The sequence below is a fragment of the Protopterus annectens genome, chromosome 8.part0 (genome assembly GCF_019279795.1).
Source record: "Protopterus annectens isolate FY-2018-M chromosome 8.part0, PAN1.0, whole genome shotgun sequence".
In the NCBI taxonomy this organism is placed as follows: Eukaryota; Metazoa; Chordata; order Ceratodontiformes; family Protopteridae; genus Protopterus; species Protopterus annectens.
In genome coordinates this window covers 920,996,072-921,017,897 of record NC_056741.1, presented here as the reverse complement: position 1 = coordinate 921,017,897, position 21,826 = coordinate 920,996,072, and the positions used below count along the sequence as shown (strand labels likewise).

Below are 21,826 nucleotides of genomic sequence, written 5' to 3'. Positions count from 1 at the left end.
CTGTGAACAAAAGCAAATTTGGAAGGATAATTCCTGTGAAACTTTGGAAGAGGAGAAACAAACAATGTTTAAATTCCTGCAATGCTTTGCTCTTATCCTGGAGAGGTTTAAGTAGTTCAGCAGCAGTACCAAAAAGACTTTTATCCAAAGGAGCTTCCAATAAGTTGGCTTTAATGTTATCTGGTGAGGCCTGAAGATAAAACCAAGAGTAACTCCTCATAATAGAACCAAATGCAGCAGCCCTGGAAGAAGCAGCAGCTGTATCATAACTGCATTTGATAGTGATGGGCAACCTGAGAGGTAGAGCCCAACAAGGAAAGGGCCAAAGCCTCACCCCCCCTAGTGTTGGTAAGGTCAGTGCAAGCCATGGCTCTACTGTCCATATAGTATCAGGCACCTTGTAAAATCGGGTTTCTTAATAGCTGTGGGCCAAGAATCGGCTGCTACAAAATCTGCTGAAAAGGTATCCAGGAGTGCAGCTAGAACAAGAGGAGCAGTAGAAGTGTTTGGAGATTCCAGCTAGAGAAGCTTATAGTACCTCTTCTCTCAAATTTCTGATATCCAGAACATTCCCACTTAAAGAATTCTGTCATGCAAAAAGTAGTGTCCCCAAAGGAGGGCTCCTCCAAAAGGGGAATCTAGACTAACTATCTTATTCCTCTGAATGCTTGTTCAAGGGGGAAGGGATGTGAGAAGAGTAGGCCAATTACTCTTCTCTCAAATCCTGATCTTTATTGGAGAAATCCTTGTCAGGAATCCTTTTTCCCTAGATCTCTTAAGAGGTGGAAGACCAAGAAGGGGCAGGCACAGACATCCTTTGAGGAGGCTTTAAACCCTTTCAAGCATTAAAAACGTCCAGTCTTGTTGGGGATCCTTAACTGCAGGGCAAATGTGTTTAGTTTTCTTTTTTTCTGTGGAACTTCACATCAAACCCTCTGGGAGGGTCTAACCCTTGTTGATGGTCAATATGCATAGTAGGGATAACCTCCCTCATTAAGAATTGCCAAATCCACCTTGGTCCATTGTATATAATCAGCTGAGGATCCCTTTCAATACCTGGAGCAGACAACTGGAATGCCAAGAAGTCTGATTTTTTTATGCCGGTGTCTGGATTTGCGACAGAGGAATCAAAGGCAACACCCGGACAATCCTCTGGATTTTCATTAGACTTGGAGAGAGACATCTGGGGAAGGTCCTCTGGATTTTCATTAGACTTGGAGAGAGACACCTGGGGAAGGCTGGAGATCAGATTTATCAGACCTGAGTTTTTGGCCTTTTTCTTGGCCAGTGTCTGACCCCCAGGACTGGAAGAGTCCGCCATAGCACCCTGAGCCAACAGATTGATGCTTGTTTCAAATGTAACTAGACAAGGAGGAAGGGTGATGACATGGGTTCTTGAGGACAAATGCTTGGCAAATTAAACACTGCGCATGATTGTGGGAAGCACCCAGATGGAAGGGTCAGTGGTTATAACCATCTTTATGGGAAATTTGCCTCCCACACTGGCATGCGCTCTTTCTGCGTGACTAAACAAACACCCCTAAAAATAGCTGGATGATGTGCTATATTTTGCAGGAGATCCCTTATGTTAGGAGTACTGCAAAAGTGATATAGAATGTATGGATATCTGTGATACTTTCTAGGATGCACTGCAGTGGAAACAATCAGAGATGGCACAAATCTGCATGCAAGAAGCTTTTATGGACAAATTTTAGTTAACACCTTTTTCTTTGACTTTCCAATTGACAACCTAACAGGGAAATTAGTTACATTCTGAGCAGAATCCTTTCAGACAATGTCTTAAGCTATGGCTGTGGAAGTTTTTTATACTGGAGCTTTAGCTATGTTATAGTGTGTCTGCACATGTACTTAGGGTATTCATAAATGTGCTGTGCAGTCTGCACATTGGACATAGTGCAGCTCACCGAAGGAAACTGATCCATCCTGAGCTTTATTTTGATAACTGAATTATCTACTGTGTCTGTGAATGGTATCCTGTGCAGTGATGCACACTTGTCTTAGACTCGTGGTGATTATTATCTGGAGATAAAGAATGGGGTTTATAACAATGGGGAGTAGCATTCAGTTAGGGTAGGCAGACATTAAGCTCCAATCGTCACAGGTTGCACTTGACTCATTGCTTCCTAGTAGTGTTTAGTCATCTGGAAATAAGAGTTCCTGTGTATCCTGTAAAAGTATACTTAATTTTAAGAGACTTCCCTGTTTTCCTGAAATGACTATACCTGTCACTGTTTTCAAAGTCTAATTTCTGAAGTCCTTGTTATAGTACGTACATAAACTAGGGTAGCATCTACTACAAGCTGACCTGATTTGCTAACCATGACCTGGAAATGGTCGGCATGCGATGTTCAGAGCTGGAGCTATTAAAGAGCATTTCCAAATAGTGTATGAAAAAATGTGACCTATTGCTTTGGTTATGTTGGAGTGAAAAATAGTGCAATACTGTCATGTTGGGGGTGGTGGTTTCAAGCTGTGAGTGTTGGCAATGACATTAAGACCTGGGTAATGTGAAGGCATTCTGAGACATTGAATTCCATAAAAGCTGTGTGACCTACAGATGAATAAATGATGCCATCATGTACAAAACATTTAAGGTACACCGTATTACCACTGATGCATACAATCTAACTTAAATTGGTTTTGTAGAGTTCATATTGTTTGGAATGTGAAATTATTTACATAACTTGCACAAATTCAACAAACTGGTGTAGTCTGTCCTTTCTCATCATAACATCATCGGAAAGCTCTTGAACAGCTGATAAATTTCTTCCCGATGTCTTGCGTACTTAAATTGACCGTAACACTTACATTTTTTTGGCAAACTATAGTTTTTCTTTCCTAAATCTGCAGTATAAAACCAGCATCTATAGTCTGACCTTTGATATAACACCAGTGTATACCCCACTGCCTACCAAAAGAGCTATGGTATTTCACATTTTGGAACACACCATTTATCAGAAGTTCTAAAGTTTTTTCAGTTGAGGGTTTTGGAAAAAGGCTTCCATGAAGTAAGTAATTTCCTGGTGTAGGAGATCTTGAGAAGCAAAAGGTGTTGTTGCTCGGGATTCATTGAGTTAAGGTAGTGAATGCTGGTCACATTTACTGATGTCACATGTCCATTAGTGACTATATAGTACAGTTAGCCTAGTACCAACCTATATATAGTACAGTTAGCCTAGTACCAACCTATAAAGGGAGGCAATCTGTCCTAGGGCCTATACAAGCCTAGCCGTAACAATTCCCTGGCTATTCTTCCCACATTATTTACTTTCCAACATTTTGGAGGTTGGAGACTACAAGACTGTTAGAATGCTTGAAGTGACTGCAGATTAGCTGCAGCATTATGCCTGGTGTTCCTCTGTCATGGCAGTGAGCAATTTGCAGATGTGTAAGGCTTATTGTCAATGGCAGTGGAGAATACTGGGGTATACTGGAATGTATACACTGTTAGATGATTCTCACTGTATAGTGGGAAGTGGGTAGTCTTTTGGTTGATCAAAAAAAAAAAAACTCTGTGGGCAACCTTATTGATTTTTATGTAGCAAAGTTGCTAATCTACCTTCTGCACAATACTGCACTTTTAGCATTATCAGTGTGCCAGCGTTGAGCCATATTGTACTGAGCACAATGCTAGGTTTTCTAGGCCATCTGGGTTGGCAGGTGGTATTGCTGCAATATGATGAATAGCATCTAAGCAATGTCACTTCTGTGCACATTGCAAGAGATATTCACGAAATAAGTGTTTTTTTTTTATTCTTTTCTGTTAAACCCCTACCACACATTTTCGGTCCCAGATTGCTGTGTTTCTGGGATGATTCTCAGCAGGTCATGCAGATCCTTTCAGACCCATGCAGTGAATTCACTGAGCCATGCATTGGCAGTGTCCTGCAGCCCCCGATTTCTGGGGAAGAAGTGTTACATGGGGCAGATGTTTTTCTCTGATGTAAGCTTGTCACACCGGCAGAAGATTGCTTGGCCACTACCGGCCCAAGTTAACAGATGTGGACAGCAGGGTTAGTCTTTCACAGACTTTGCAGTCCGACTTTGTCTTCCGCTGTCTCCCCCTTGCACCACTGCACTTCTGTGGGTGATTGCTTTTTGCTGATTTAGGTCACTGTGTCCTTGACACCCCCTTCAGACTTGGCCAGACTTGGCCACTGCTGGCCGTCCCAGGTTAACAGATCTTGTGGACAGCGGGGTTGGTCTTTCTCAGACCTTGTCTTCCACTGTCCTCCCCCTTGCACCACCACACATCTGCGTCTGATTGCTTGTTGCTGATTTAGGTCACAGTGTGTCCCTGACCCCCTCCTCTTCCAAAAAAGAATGATCCCCAAAAAATGTAGGAGAAGGTAGGGTCAGACTGGCAGGTGTGTGAAAAAGGAAAGCATGGTCCTACAGCAACGCAAACCACCTGCACCCATGTAGTAGGGAAGGGGAGGACAGTGGGAAAACAGGTAAGCCTGCAAGATCTGCTGAAACTGCAGCATGCTGCCGACCCCAAGCCATGGGGATACAACTAAGGCCAAAAATGGCCATGGACCTGCAGGACAATGGGGAGGATGCTGGAGGATGAGTAGGACCCCAAGCCATGTCACATCCCAAGCCCTGGGGAAATAATCTGGGCAAAACATGGCAGTGCGGGTCCCAGCACACATGGCAGGGGTTAAATGGAGGAGTACTGTTTTTTTCTTTAGCATGAAGTATTTAAAACATAATTTGTGTAAAGGAAAACTTGCTATTTTTCTGCAATGTACACCTGTATTCATATGGTTGTGTGAAGGCATGCTTACACTTTGCATCAGTTATTCAACCTAAGCATGTCTGAAAATACTGGACCTCTAGGTTAACGGTACAGAGCAGCCGGTACTAAATGAGGTGGGTTATCCATAACATGAAATAAGTTTCTACATTATAATGCATTCCATTATCAACAAGATCCTGTTTCATAATACAGACACAATTCAGCAGATCATTTTAACTTTGGCAGTACAAATTGTTACTGCAGCAGTAAAAGCCAAGTGGGTTATTTTGCCCACCCACAAAAATGGATGTTTGAAGTGATGGATCTGACATGCTCAAACTACACAATAGGAAACTTGGATGCAGCAAATATGTAGATTTGGCTAGTTTATACTGAAAGAACAATGAATTTGTATGTTCTGAATTTATGCTGATCTAAGTGGGGTTGAGATTATTATTGTGTGTCCATGTCATGCTTTACAGCTGAATTATGTTTGCAGAACCTTAAGTTTTAATAACTCGTTCCTGACTTCCCGTGCTTTTTCCATCTAACAAAACTAAATGGCTAGCCTCATTGTCAAAGGAGTAACCGTATTTGTTCTTTTGTATACCCGAGTCACTTGTGTCTGAACATCTCTTCAGGATGGTTGTATATTTAGGAGATTCCATTCAATTGGTCTTGCTGTGGAGATGTCAGGAAGTGTGTACATGACTTCATCCTTTTACCATCCAGTTTTGCATTAGACAAAATGAAATTCCTTTAATATCCAGTTCATTCTTCCAACCCGTTTTCATTACAGTGGTACTAAAGGGTACCTAGTAAAACACCTATTATTTTAATGGCCTAGTCACGAGCTGTACCAACCCCCACACACACAACAGAAACGTGTGTGCGCATGCATTCTAAACACTTTTTGATCCTGATTTTTAAGGGCATTGTGAGACATGAGTTAAGGCTCTCTGTAGAAATTCATAGTCTCAAAGTATAACGTAATATAACCTAATATGACCAGAGGTTTTGAGTAATTGGTGGATTTTCAGATGCATTTTGTGCCCTTTGTGATGAAGTTGCTTAACAGTGGTGAACCTGGATGGGTGAAGCTCCTGCCAAGCATGAATTGCACCTTGGTAGTGCAGGGCAAGCTGACTGCAAACTCCCAACACATTTTTTATATAGTTTGCTGTGGTGTGAGCTTGCATTTGATAGGTGAGTATACCCCTTGGTGGTGGTTGGAAATATTGTGGTTGTTTTGATTTGTAATGCAGTCTGTGTACATTTTTACTTGGCATTTGAAGCTTGTGTATTTGTAGAACTGTGAAATCAAGGGATTTGTCAGCTAAAGTTGCAGCTAGATGTTTGCAGCAAACAAAACCCAGTGTTACACTCTTGTAGAGATCTTGTGTTTGGCATAATTCACTAAAATGTTACAAATGAAGGCTGTGCCTATTGGCCTATATTGCAAGGCTGCAGTGTGCTGTTTTGTATAGGATGGGAGTTGAAGCATGTCTCTCTCTCTGTCTCTCTCTCTGTCTCTCTCTGTCTCAATGCATTTTATGTGCAAGGTCACTGACAGCAGTCTAGTGTAGTTATGCATAATACTGTCAAACACTTTAGCCTGAGTTTGAGTAAGTTGGCTCTTTCACAAGTACTACTACTATGGAAAGAAATTCACATTTAAGTTAAAGATGGAATGATTGTCACTGTACTTTGGTTAGTAACAGACTAAGTTTAGGTACTGTTCCAATAATTACATCTTTCTTAAAGGACTGGAGAACCACACCCACAGTTTATTTCATCATGGTTTGGTGTTTCCTACATTTTAACACCACTCTAGGACTATTTACAGGCTTTGTTTATATGTAATTTCTGAGTCTGATCACATGAGGTCTAGCATCTTGAAGTGATCCTGATTTACTCTGCCTCTAGGTATCCCGCAATGCAGTGCTTGTCTGTTTAAAAAAAACATTAAAAATGTTACCAGGGAGCTGTGACATAGCATGAATGTGTTTTTAGGACAGTCATGGTGATGTCAGTTTGAGGAGGGAATTGACCAGAAAGCTACCTATATTCATTGGCCTTGATGACCTGAATGAAATGGAGACTGCAGCAAGCTTTTCCAGGATGGGATAAAAGTTTTTTTGAAAGTAAACCCACCACACTGCATTACAGTACTGTTCTAGTGGAGAGAAACATTATTTTAAATGCTGTATTTGTTTATTCGTAGCAGAGACTGTAACTAGGGAGAAAAAGGACAGAGAAGTTGAACATTTAATAATACAATCCCAGTGTTCTTTATGAGTTGATCAACGCAGCATCACAATCCGATGTAATTGTTTTGTCGGATCCGTGGAAAATAAAGGCAATGACAGGCCATATGGAAATATTTGCTCGTCTAGTACTTTAGATGTGGTGAGGCTTGTAGGACAGAGCTGGACAAGTTTATTTTTTGACTAAAAAACATACTCATGGTAACCTGTCATGAAATAAACAATCACTAAAACAATATCCATAGGTTTAAAGTAAAGTGCAATTGCCTAAACTCAGAGGTTGCAAAAGCAGTACACAAAGCAAAAATGCTTCAAGAAAATAAGTCACTAAAGCTAGTAAGGTGGATACCAACAGAAAACCTTCAATATTTAAAAAATGATCTTGTTTGTGAAAGGGGGAAATGCTGCTTTGTCAAAAATTAGAAAGAAAGACACCAGTCTCAAAAAGGTCAATGAATTATGTGAGGGAAGGATTCCAAATGGGGATATATCTACCTTGAACGAAGTTGTAGACCAGTTTGCTCACCCTGAGAAGGTCCTTTAATTGTTTCCTGTAAGGTGTCAAAGTACCAAAGTCGCTTTTCTTCTGGCTGCTATTATCTGATTGGTGCTGGCCAAATCCACAGCCAGAGGGAAGACGTGGAGAGTGTCAAAGATTTTGAAGCATGCAGGTTGATTTCTAGTCAGAAAACATCCCCCAATAGCCATGCGTGGAATTTTAACTGCACTGGTATGGTAACTGTACCGCCCCACCCCCGTACAATATTCTGCCCCCCCCCCCCACAAACTCCAATATGTGCTAAGGTGCAGTTTGGTTGTTTATGATCTGCTTGATGCCATATTTATCCTTCAAAGTTTCCCTGTTTGCTCTGAAGAGCTGCTTGGGAAACTGGAAGGTGAAACTTGCATTCAAAAACTGTATTATGTAGCACTTGTTTATAAAACTAATTGCTCACTGGCCACATTCTGTATTACCAGAGCAGGCACTAGCTATGGCTTTACATGCCGGTAAGAAGGCAGTCCAGTGGGATTAGGAATCGTGAACTTGTAGCTAGCAAGCATAACATCTAACAACAAAATATGTACCAAGGATCATCCTCCTAAATAGTGTAGCCTACAAAGTTTTTGGATGGGGGAAAAGGGTACAATATTTAAGGGATTGGACTGAATGAATGCATTGGCTGAGGGGAATAATAAACATTGTGTGTATTGGGGACTGAACTGATGGTATGAGTTAATAATGGGTACTACAAAAGCTGGGACTCCCATGCTACACAGCAATGTCAAGGCATGCTGGAGGGGGGAGGGTTACCATATTTTTTTATTCTGTGAGTGAATGTAACTTGGGAAGGGATGTAGGAGGTCGCTGCATGTGCTGTAAAGGGAGACAGTTGTTTAGAAAGTGACAATTGCTGCTTTACAGCACTGTATAGCTACTTGCCCAACAATCTCTTCAGGAAATTGAGCAAAGGCTTCTGCTGCATCATGAGGTACAATTCATATAATGAAACCTACCATGAGCTTTGATGGAGTATGCACACCCTAGGTTATCTTGCACAAATGTTCTGGTCTTGCTGAAGTGATATGTATTAACTGGTGGGGTTGGGGAATGCTAAAATGAAACCAAGGTATGTGCTTGAAGTGTAAAAGGACCTGGCAAACAATACTGTGTTTGTGTGGAAATAAAAAGGAAAGAACGTGACTTATATGCACTAGAAATTCATACCCAGATGTGCCCTGCCAAGAATAATCTATGCAGGTATTGTATGTGTGTACATTTTCCTTCCCCCAATAAGGGGGGGGGTATGTTACTTTGAGACTATATGTCACTGACTTTGTGTGTGTTTTTTACCGGTAGTGTGCAGCCTCTTCTTCACTGTGTGTGATCATAGCATTGATGTAGCTTGGGGGAGCGGTTGGGGCTTGCCCCCTGCCAAAAAGTGTGGAGGGCATTTTGTCATCTTCAAAACCTACCCTTTTCCCTGCTTAAAAACTGCATGTCCTTTCTGTAGTGTTTTAAGTAATCTGTTCACTGCTATAGCATGGAAATATGCACCGGCACCAATAGCAAACTATAGTCCATTTTATTAGAAAAAATAAAACGTAGACATAATCAGTTTCCAACATAAAAGTTAAGCGCTTTCATCTACTCCTTCATAGACTTAATCAGAACAGTTAATGTTCCAAACAGTATTTTAAAAACATTTCAAATATTCATAAGCTAATCAGGTATTGGCTTATGAATATTTGAAATGTTTTTAAAATGCTGTTTGGAACATAACTGTTCTGATGAAGTCTATGAAGGAGTAGATGAAAGCGCTTAACTTTTATGTTGGAAACTGATTATGTCTACGTTTGCTATTTGTGCCGGTGCATATTTCCATGCTATAGCAGTGAACAGATTTTGTTTTTGTGTTTTACTGGTTGGCTGTTCCTGGTGTATTTTCTTCAGTGTTTTAAGTAATGCATACATAAGAGTGCTATGATTAACTGCAGTGTGTCTACATGCATACGTACATACTGGTGGGGCGTGTCTGTAGAACATCAGCAGCTACTGTCTCTGGTAGTGTAGACTGCTCCTGTGAAAGAGCCATTAAACAAAGTGGCAGAAATCACCCAAAAAAGATAGAAGAGATGCTTGAGTGGTAGACTAGAAAGAAACCTTCTGCTGACTAGTATGATAGGTTAGGGTGTTAACGTTCTTGGATGCCACTGTAGTGACCCCATAAATGGCTGCTGCCATCTGCAGTTTACAGAGTTTCCTAAGAAGAGTGGAAGTATTGCCAGGCCTTTTGTTTTTATCCTTTGTAACATATGCAGTACTAACAATTTGGTCTCCAATCTATTGGAATGTGAGAAGAACTAGGAGTGCCAGGTGGAGAAACTCCCAACTACCAGTGTCTGTCTCAGTAAAAGGAAGCAGTTTAGCATGTGAACAGGGAATATTGGAATATGGTGCAAAAGGTATTACAAAGCAATGGCACATTGTGGAAATGTATGTGTTCAAATTTATGAAGTGCTTATAACTACTCACCATTACAAAATGAGGTGAACCAAATGAAGAAAACTGAGAGAGAACTCCATATACCAGAACAAAAGAGGTTTTGAGCAGAAGCTTGAAACTGGAATCCTCTATGCTGGATTTCAGCGGTTCAGACCACGCAGTTAAATAACGGTATCAGTCTGCTCATAGTCTTCATTTAAAGAAGTTCCCTAAGATAAGAGCAACCCTAGTTGTGAAACCAAATAAACGATCAGTGCATCTTTGTAACACTGGGTGTGATTTTAATGATACCCTATTGAGAAGGGGAACTATGCAAAAGTTGTCGCTGTATGGCTAGTAGCCCCAGATAAATGGGCTTTGCACTAGAGAAGATGTGAAAATGTAAGAGCTTGCAAATCCTCCAGAAAGAATATGCTTAATCCTTGAGATTCTTCAGAAGATAACACGAGGATTTGACAATGGCTGAAACCTGGTCATTTAAAGGTAAGTAGTAATCTGTGTCACCAGCATTTCACACCTTGGAAACACAAGATTGCTACTACTGTAATGAATGACCAACAACACAACCAGATCTGAAGTGATTGCTCATGGTAGAATGAATTGTCATGGCTGTTTTTGAACAACTTCAAATGACCAGTCCTCAATTTGTGGAGGCTCTCAGTCTGTGGCAAGTTTGGGGAGGACCGGGGATGAATGCAAAAATACATTCAAATGCTAATTGAAGCAATTACCACCAATATAAAAATTTGCAAAAATACTAATTCTGGATAACACCAGTCTGGCCTAGTTCATGTTGATATTTCACAGTTCCTTACCTGACCTTATGTTTTTATATAACTAGTTAAACTAACATCCATGTCTGAACTAACATAGGAGAAAAGATCAGGAAGATGTTTGTTGACCTGAATGCTAAGTCCAGTGACAAAACATTCCATTGTATGGCTATGATGCCTTTGTTACAGCATTCTGGTTAGCAGCCATGGACTCTTGTCTCCTTTAGACATGTCTAGCTGAGGCTTAAACCCAGGCCAGGGGATATTGGGGATGCTGTCTTTTTTAAAAAGGATGTGGTCTTTGGGAACCCACCTTCTGATTCTTTCTACATAATGGAAGAAAATGGCTGTCCAGGGTATAAAACTGTTTCACCTTCCCATGCCAGTATGAAAAAAAATTACCCTTACCCTACCTGCATTAAAAAGGGCAAGTAAAACAGAGGAGGACAAGGACAGTAAAGGAGAAAGTTTTGAGGGGTAGGACCCATCCTCCAATAGGAAGCAACCCTGACTGTATGCAGAGGGGACTGATTAGGCAAGGAAACCAAAGTGGGAAGGCATACTCTGTCACCGTGGGAGTATATAATAAAGGACTGTTGGTTCCTGATTAAGGAAGGTTAAATATTACACTGTCTCATTGCATGAATTTCACATATTCCAAAAAGCTCGAGAGAATCTGATTACATCCTGCAGCAGGGAGTAGAGACTATTCTTCTGCAAGAGCAAGGAAAATGATTCTATTCCATGCTCTTTTCCCTGGGACGGAGAGCAGTTGGAAACCTACTCTAAAGCACTCAAAAGTACCAGCACTGAAGATATTGACACTGTAGGCCTCTGTCCTATCTGATCACTCTGAACTTAATGATGCCTTCCTTCATGCACTCCTTCACAGGGACTGTGTGATCAAATTTCTTTGTAGGGATCTTGCATTATCAGTTTATCTTGTTGGGTTTTTGGTCTACCTGCAATGCATGACACCAGTATTTTTATTTCTTTGAGCCTGCTAACATATATTCCCATCTTTTCAGATATGCATAACCTCCTAATCATTCCTGCATCCTCACTGGGGTAGGTAAGAGTCCTTGACATCATGAATACCCACCAGAAGCTTGGTTTCACTCTGGACTTGCAGAAATCCATACTGGATACTCTTCAGAGAATGACCTTTCCTGGAGTCCTTAGTAAAAGTCAACATACAGAGAGCCTTGCTTCTAGTAGACTAGGTGGAAACTTCCAAGCTTACTTTCTCAACTTAGTATCTCAGAAACCGAACAGTTCCTTTGCTTTGGTTATATGGTGCCCACTATTGAACCCGGATGTCCTTGAGTGTGTTAACAGTGCTATCGGGGATCCCTGTGGGTTAAGCATTCAGACCCTCTAGAGAGACTCTAATCCCTGTTCTTGCTTGCATTATGAAGGAAGCTAGTGGGACAAGCAGAGAAGCCTCAATTTGGGGCCCCACTTTACTCTGGAAAGCACAAATCGGGCAGTCAAACGATTCTTCACACACAGCGTGGGGATTGGGGAGCATTCACTCAGATGTTATAACTACAAGAAATGTGTGGGTTGTTCCACAAAGTAGAAGGCATATAAAATGTACCAGAAATATATTGTCCTTAATTCTGGGACTTGGTGCATTCAGGCAAATTTGTACAGAAGGCACACTACAAATTAACTGCATCACTGTGGTGTTTTCTATTGTAATCAACAGATTAGGTTTGAGGATCCTACACTGCAGATTAGCAGTAACTGACTGAGAGCTGGCTCTGGAATACAGTGTTTCAAGGGAGTACACTTAACCTTGAGTATTGTGCTATGATGGACCATCTAGCTAAGCATATTGAACCCATGCACCTGGAAACCTGGAAAACTGCTTTAGCAGATGTGATGACCATTAGTAGTAAGAGTATCTAACTATGGTCCTTGATGTGCATGGAACCCTTCCTAGATCATAAGGATAGGCAAGTCTAAGATGATCCCTTCATGCCAAAATGGTTGAGAATCAATCCTCAATGAGACTGTTAATCTGTCTTTTCCAAGCCCTAAAAAATTAAGGGTGAGAATTCTTCGTTCCCTTGTCCATCGACTGCTTATTAATATTTATGTAGAACCAAATGATATAGGAAAACCGAAGTAGACCCTCTCAGTACTGAAAGTTGTCACTTGGACATAGGTTCACACCTTCTCCAAACAGTTCAGGCTGGACATTCACTCTAGGGCAGTTTTGCATGCTGTTCTGAGCCCTGGACATTCTTGTTGCATCATAAATATATCTGGGAATCTCCTCAGTAGTAAGAACAGTGCTTTTAAATTAAGACCATACATAACAAAGTTACTTGTCTCACACTTGCCACCACAACTTTTTTTTTTTTCCTGACCCTGGAATGGGGTACCAGTTCCTCTTGCCACCTTTCTTGTTCCTCCAGCCTTTAGTCTGCTTATCTCTAGGCAGTACTTCAGGGAACTGCTAACCCTTTTTCTTCTGTCCTGGGTGTAAGGTGATGACAAGCAAAATATGAGGAGCAGTCAGACCTTCACTGACTTTTTTTCATTATCTTTGAGCAAAGAAATCCCGCTACCACCATCTGTGACACAAAACTGGACATTCTTTCTTTTTAAGAGATGCATATAGATTTCATTTAATATTAAACTGGGTGGTTTTCCAATGCAGTACATCGTGTAGATATCTGTGGAGGCTGGTATTCGAAAAGGACTTCATTTATCTGGGCTCCCAATTCATTTACACACTTTGAGTAAGTTATTGACTTGCATCATTATCCTTATGTAGTTCATTGCATTTATTTATTTAAGTTTGACTGGGGAAGTTCATTTCACATGTTACAAAAGGACATGGTTCATACAGCTAATTAAACATTTATAGATAAGCTCCATGGTATTTGCAATTGGCTTGTGTCAATGTTACAAAAATGAAAAGACCTAATTTAAATACAGAAAAATTTCAACATTTACAGAAAGTGAATATTTTTGTTATAAACTCTGTTGTAGGTTTAATATTTGCATCATCTGGTACTGTTCACTAGGCACAGATATTGATGTAGTAATAGAATGCTGATGAACAAGATCAAAGGCATTCATCATAGTATAGGGGTCTAAAATGAGAACAATTTGTACATGTTCAGTGTGTGCAGGAATTGCAAGTGAAAACTGAGGGGTGGATAGCAGGTATTGCAAGTGAAAACTGAGGGGTGGATAGCATCGATTTTTATTGATTAGTAGTTCACAATCTTAAGTACCTTTTTATAAGGTGTGGTATGTGTAACATGTATGTTTTATTAAGTGTTTTATTTATGTAAAACACTGGTGACTCCCTACTGAAATGTTGGTACTCGAAATTCTAAATCTGAAAAGCCAAAAAAAAAAAAAAAAAAAACCTGGAGGAAAGCAAGTCTCGGAAATAGCTCTGCTTCTTAAATCTCTTATTTATTTTTTTTCGGTACAGGGGGTACAAATCCCCACACCATTGGAGCTGGATATACTAACTCCAAGATCACCATACCTCTGACAAAAGGTAATATTCCAAGAAATGGTATCTTGGACTAGGTATATGTAAATCTTTTCCTTTGGCAATTCAGTCTCTAGATTTTGGGACTCTCTAGTGGATCCCGACATCTGAAATGGTGACCGACCTGGGCTCGTTTTATTGAAATGACTACCACATTGATTTACAAGGAGACAGTATAAAATGATGAGACCCATATTATAGTCAGTCCCCATATATAGTCTTGTTTACATTCAATATCCTGCACCTGTGGCAGGTACAGTAAAAGGTGTTTCTCAAGAAATATAATGGCTGTTCTTATAAGACAAGTGATCGGAACTTTCATTGACTAGTTCTGTCAATCAAACGGTGTTTAAAAGGCACATATATCCAACTGTACTGATACAGTTTAAAAAAAAAATGTCACTGGAAGCTTTTACAGTTGAGAACTCGACCCACACACACAATCCTCAGAATTTAATTCAGCAGTCGTACAACGGTGGGAAAGGAACAAAACTGTAAAGCGCACACTGTTATGTGGTCACTGCTAATAGCTGTACAGAGATGTCCTGCATGTCAACCGATTGTTTCCAATATATAGCTGTTCATTGACTACATATCAAAAGTGTGTGTATATGTTGTATATTATAGATTTATATGTAAGACTTGACATTTTAACCTAAAATTATCATGGCTGAGCTTTTGGTAACTAAAATGCTGTACATGTGAGTTTATGTAAAGTGGGTATGCTTTTCTTGAAGTGTTAAGGGTGATTAGTTTTTAAATAGTAATGCTAAATTAATAATGCTCTTCTCACAGTTTTATTTTGTTGGTTCTGGCTCTTACAGGTGTTACTGGTGCAGGAGAATCTGTGAAAAATGGGAGATGGCAAAGGAAGCCCAGCTGTTGTGGGGATTTTGATATTTGGCAACGTGATTATCCTGGTAAGATTTTGTTATGGTAATGGGGGGTCCCTGCTGACATTTCAAAAGTGTATCTCTTGTGCACGTGAAGCATTACATTTTTGGCATGTTGCACCACTTACTGCCTGGTTAACATGATGAAGTGCATTTAAATGTCAGATTTTAAAAGGTTTCAGAAGTATACTTTTCATAATGCATTCACTGTACGGTTTATTTTCCCTTGTGCTCTAAAAACTTGTGTGGTGGCTTTCTGCTAGTCTGTGCATACATGTGCACTTGGTCTTCCCACTGTGTACCAAACTGTGCGCTGTAAAGAAAGCAACAGTGAAGTACATCTCTGGATGATTTATATTGATGCAGCAATCTCATTCTGACATGCTCAGACAAGATGGAGTAATCCCTCCCGGTAATGCTAGCAAATTTAGCCACCTTCAACAACAAAGGAAAAGTATGTCAGAATTGCAGTGCAACAGGCATTGATCGTGTGTTCTGGTCCAAGATACTAGTGTGTGTCTCAGTGAAAAAAGAGCTTGAAATATCTGTGCATGTGCAAAAACTGAAGCTAAATGTTAGGGTTAATATATTTAATTTTTAGAAGCTACAGTGTGAAGTTTTAGGGCAGTAACTGGGGAAGTTTCATCTTATTGGGCTGCTTGTATGAGTAAGTATTCTTCAAAGGGAAGTACTAGGCTGGCTGTCCTTGTGGGCCATTTTTAAGCCTAGCCAATTTCCCTTTTTGTTTTTGAATTGACTTGCCCCAGTTGGTGTTTGGATTGGTCATACCATCCTATTACCCCTTGCAAGAAAAATTAGGATTATACCACAGATAATTTGAGGGGACAGATGTGAGAAAGCATTTAGGAGCTGCCTCTGTCTATATTAGTAGTACAGGAGACAGTCCTTGGGTAAATTTTCTGTTTCTCATCCACAGAACCAAGCTGCTCTTGATGGACAGTAATGAGACTTGTTTTATGAGGATGGGGAGTCTGTTCCAGAACAGCGGTATATCCTGAGGTATACCTGTCTGCCCAAACTGTTCTGATGATGCTGAAATTTAAACTCAGAAATGAGTATTTCTAATGCCACTTGATATGGTGATGTGCAGTAAATCCATTAGTACTGAGTCAAAGGACGTCTTGTATGCCAGACAAAGGTCACCTCTTGGCAGCATGTGTAATACAAAATATTGTGACAGGGCTGAGTCAATCCATGTAAAATATATATTGTTTTAGGCTTTTTATCTTTTATTTATTTTTTTTTTAATACGGTATCTCCCTGGGCATTCCAGTTCTTGCATGTGTCTGGACAGATGCATGCAAAAGGGTGCCAGTCCTTTGTTTGTTTATAAGCTGTGCGTTATATGACTTGTCTTATGACAATGGATGCATGTTGGTCCAAAGTTGAGTCACAAGTTCCCAAATTCTGAACTGGCTCAACTCTGAGGTGTTATTGTCAATGTGGAAGTTCCCAAGGGTTGATGACCTCTCAAAGGAGAGAATAAAGCATTTTGGGCATCTAGTTTTATTTCATGATTCTGGTGACTGTTATTTATTTGCGCCAAACCTTCCTGCGGATGGCTGTCTTGGGTATTCAATGATTGCTCTTGGATTTCAATCCATCTGCAAACTTGGTCAACCAAAGTCTTTTGGTATTGGCTTTTATTTCAGTGAAGTAGATGCAAAACAGAAGTCCCATCATAGAATCTGGGAGACCCCACTGATAATAGGTCTTTGTGAAGGTATTCACTGCCGCCTCATTTGCTACATGAGGTTGGGGTTCTGCCATGTCTTGATTCACTCTCCTACCTTCAGCCACTATGCCTGACTGTTGTAGGTCTTTTCTCATACAATTCAGCCTCGTCTTTTTGCTGGACACACATTTTCTCTTAACTTATTTCTATTTATCCCAAATCCTCTCTACCAAATTGTCTTCTGCCTTTCTGCATGTGCTAAAACAACTAATCTGTTCTGACTTACTCTGCAGTTGGAGCTACTTTGGCTTCAAGCTGATGGTGAATTTGTGAATCTAAACACTTCACACTTAACAGATGCAAGGGGCTGCAGGAAACCATTGAATAGGTAAGGGTGGGGATATGTTACAAGAGGTTAATAAGTTACCTGTGATCAAACAACCACTGGGATTTGTCAGTTTTGTGCACTGGCTGACTCAGTACAATTCATTTATAGCCACTTTGCAGATTAGATGCACTGATTTAGAAATAGGCCAGTACAGATTTGGTTTAAACAGAACTGGAGACTAAAGACTATATAGACCCTGCTGTTGTACACTACTCCTCCCTGGCCCCACGCCATCCAGATAATTTGTTTTTCATACTGAGAGAAAAATGCTAAAAATACAAATCCTTTTTAATGGTTACTGACTGACCAAGACTCCACTGCTATAAGATGGGGAGCTTAGGGAGTCCACAGGGCCCTCAGAAATTATAGAATTTGAGGTGTTCTAAGGTGTGTCTTAGAGATGTGTTTAGGTAATCACTGGATGAAAAGGTCATTTAAACATCATAGGTGACTCTAGTCAGGCACACTGATGTCCCACTTACCAGGCCAAACAAGGAGAAGGTTACTGTCAGCTGCCTGTCTGGTGCCAGGATCTGCCACATAACCCAAGCACTCGGGTCACTCCACAACAAGTACAAATATGACTGTCATTGTCCATGTTGGTGTGATGACATGAGATGTACCTCCCTGGACTACAAGAAAAGAGACATGGAAGCGCTCTCCAATCTTGTAGCCCAGGCAGGTATGACCCTAGCCCTGAGTAGCATTCTGCCATCACCCAGAATGATACCGCAGTACAAGGACAAAATGATTGACTTCAACAATTGGCTAAGCTTCTGGTGTCATTCTAAGGGGATCCAGTATCTGTCTATTTGGGATGACATGGTCGACAGACCACGATGCTTTGCCACAGATGGCCTGTACCTGTCGCCCCTGGTATTCCAGATACTGGTTAAGGCTCTTGCTGCCCCTATAGTGCATTTCTCAGGCAAGGTTCAAATAAATTCATCACTGTAATGGGAACAGGCAAGCAAAAACTGAGGGTAATGCTACTCACTGCTAGAAGTCTAAATCTCAAAATTCACTCACTTGAGGCACTCCTTAAAATGGAGAACATTGATTTATCTGTGCAGTGATTTGAGACCTGGTTCAAGGCTCCAAAGAGCACCCCCTGCAGTACCAGGCTATAACTTGTATCACACTTTTTGGCCAGGTAACCTGGACTGAAACACCAAAGGTGGAGGTGTGTCCATATTCATTAAGGATATCCATACCTCCAGGCTAGTTGCTCAGCATAATGCATCAGAGGTTATCAAAGTGCAACTAATTCTGGGCGAAACTGCAATCCAAATTGTAGCTTGCTACAGATCCCCCACCATACCCCAGGATTCCCACTCCTCTTTTCTTGCCTTTGCTGAACTAGATTAGTCCAGATTTTAGGTTTTGCTGAATTCCGGACTGTGGTATAGTTTCCTGTGTTGCCCATATCCTTACTTGGGAGGAAGCGTCTCTGTTCACCAGTGAGAGTGGGGAGCTTTGAACAGCCTATCTGTCCCTGGAGGAGTGGTCTCAGTCGTGAAACTAGTAGCTTATTGGCCGTTTTAGGTCAGTTCCTATCTCCCTGCTTTAAAACCTGCATTTGCGCAATTTTGCACATAGCGCAGCATCAGGCAGCGCCACTTAAACGGGTTTAAACTATTCCCGGCTCCACAAAGTCTGCTCTTCACTTTTTCCCTTAGAACTGTTTTAAATCTCAAAGTAAGCACTCTACATATGAGCAACTGCAGGGCTTTAGAATGACAATCTTATAAGCATTAATAAACTAAAGCACTACACCCTCTTATACTCCCTTTAAGTACTCGGCTCCCTATTGGTCCTTTTTGATCAATCAAAAAGTAGTTTCTTATACTATTCTGGCATGTCCAAAAGTCAGTTTCGGGTTTACTCTCCAGTCCAGCTGGTGAAACTGGGAATCTTGAGGCAATGTTACAACTGCCTTATGTACAGACCACCCTCTCCTCCTCCCAACAAGCTCAAATATATGTGAGAGATGCAACTTTATAGCCAAACTGGAGGCTGAGCTCTCTCTCAACCCAGTACTGGCGCAGTCAGTCAGGAGGAGAAGGTAACCACACACACACACACACCACAAATCCAGTCTCACATAGACCTATCACAACAGCAAACAAAACACATACTCGGAGGCTCTAAACAATCTGCCCAAGCAGCAGACATCCAAGCAACCGCTACCCCACAACAATACCCACGTATCGCACAGTTCACAAAGTCAGTGTGCTACACAGTCCTAGCCATTAATGCTAAACAACACACCTAATACACTTGTAATAGGTGACACACTGACGTCCCACTCACCAGGCTGAACGAGGAGAAGGTCACTGTAAGCTGCCTGTCGGGTGCCAGGATCCACCACATTACACACCAATGTGGGTCACTCCAAAGCAAGTACAAATATGACTCCGTCATTGTCCATGCTGGTGTGAATGACCCGAGACATACCTCCCTGGACTAAATGAAAAGAGACATAGAGGAGCTCTCTGATCATGTAGCCCAGGCCAGTATGACCCTGACCTTGAGTAGCATCTTACCCTCACAAAGAATGATGCCACAGTATAAAGACAAAATGATCAATTTTAACAATTGGCTAAAGTATTGGTGTCATTCAAAGGGGATCCAGTGTCTGTCAGCCTGGGATGACATGCTCGACAAGTCACGTTGCTTCGCTAGGGACTGCTTGCACTGGTCACCCCTGGGCTTTCGAATACTGGCTAAGGCTCTTGCCACTCCCATAGTGCCTTTTTTAGGCAAGGCTCAAAAGACAAACCCACCTACATAGACAACGCAAGGAAAAAGAAACTAAGGGTAATGCTGCTCAACGCCAGAAGTCTAAACCTCAAGATGCATGCACTTGAGGCTCTCCTCAGCATGGAGAATATCGATATCTGTGCAGTAACAGAAACCTGGTTCAAGGCTCCCGAGAGCACCCCAGCACTACCAGGTTATAGCTCATACCATGCTTTTCGGCCCCAAAACTCAGACCAAACCACAAAAGGAGGGGGAGTATCCATATTCATCAAAGATATACCCACACTCCAGGTTAGTGGCACTGCACGAAGCATCTGAGACCATCCATGTGCAACTAACAGTGGGCAAAACTGCCTTTCAGTTGGTAGCCTGACCACCCTCCCAAACTCAGGAACCCCACTATGCTTTACTGAGAATATGAAGGTCTCTCCAAACACCATTATATTGGGTGACTTCAACTACCCAAACATAGACTGGGACCACTACTCAAACCCCAACACCCTTGCCCAACTTTTCCTAGAATTTATAAACTCAGATGCTATGGAACAACTGGTCACCACTCCCACAAGAGGGGAAAACATATTGGACCTGATCATCACCAATGTAGAGACTTTGTTCCATACCAGAGGTATACCCCTTATTGGTAAGATCTGACCATAAATTAATCTCACTGGACATCCATATCCCATCCCCACAGCCAGCTAATGAAACCACGGTGAAGAACTTCTCAAAAGCAAACTTCACACTTCTCAAAACCGAGGTGGAATCCTTCAAAGCCCCTGGGCCAGTGGAAAATATGGCCCAAACCGCAGAATCCTTTACAAACGCAGTCTATGGACACCTACAGGAATGCATGGATCGTGCTATCCCAAATAAAACCAAGACTCACTCCTCCAAAGGCAGGAGACCTGTCTGGTGGACCCCAGTCATAAATAAGCTATACAATAGAAGGAGGAAACATGATGGAGCAAAATCCAAAAAAGGGAAGGCATCTCTGATCAGTACTAGCAAGAAACTATGATCCCTCATAAAATCATCTAAGGCCAGCTTCGAAAGAAAAATTGCACAAGATGCTAAAGATAATCACAAGGCCTTTAGTTATGTCAGGAACCTGGGTGGCAACTCCCAGATATACTCGGAGTTACTGAAAAATGACAAAAAATACACTGAACCCACAGACATTGCACTGATGGCAGACTGGTTCAGTGCAAACTTCTCCCCCCAAAAGAGCAAATGTCTATCCCAACAGAGTGTAGCCTCCCTGACATCAGATGCACAGGTGAGAGCTGCCCTCTCCAAAGCAAAAAATGCAGCATCAATGGGACCGGACGGTGTCCTGGGCTGCGTCTTACATGAGCTCCGAGAAGAACTGAACCCTCACATAGTCACTGTTCAGTCTCCGCCTTACTACAGGATATGTACCCAAGGAATGGCATACAGCAACAGTGGTCTCACTCCACAAAGGTGGTGCCACAATGGACCCCGGAAACTATCTAGCCTGGTCTGCAAATCTATGGAGTGTACCATCATGGAACTTGTAAACAAAGACATCGGGAACCTCCAAACACTGGATCCTACCAAATTCGGCTTTGAGGACAGATCTTGCCTCTTGAAACCTGGTCGACTTCTTTGAAACAGTCACCAAGGCCATAGATGAAGGGAAGGTAGTCCACACAGCCTACCTGGACCTCGCAAAAGCCTTCGACACAATACCACACTTGGGCATCATAAATAAGCTCACCAGCTTAAATATCAAC

General features: G+C 41.5%; 1 protein-coding gene across 1 annotated transcript in view; it reads left to right on the top strand.

Annotated features, from left to right (window-relative positions):
* UPK1A (uroplakin 1A) overlaps window positions 1-21,826 on the top strand; it is a 199,850-nt gene that overhangs the window by 9,715 nt on the left and 168,309 nt on the right. The window contains exon 2 of the mRNA XM_044080443.1: window positions 15,154-15,249. Within this exon, the coding sequence (XP_043936378.1) occupies window positions 15,184-15,249 (66 nt within the window). The 5' untranslated portion in view covers window positions 15,154-15,183. The remainder of the gene's footprint in view (window positions 1-15,153; window positions 15,250-21,826) is intronic.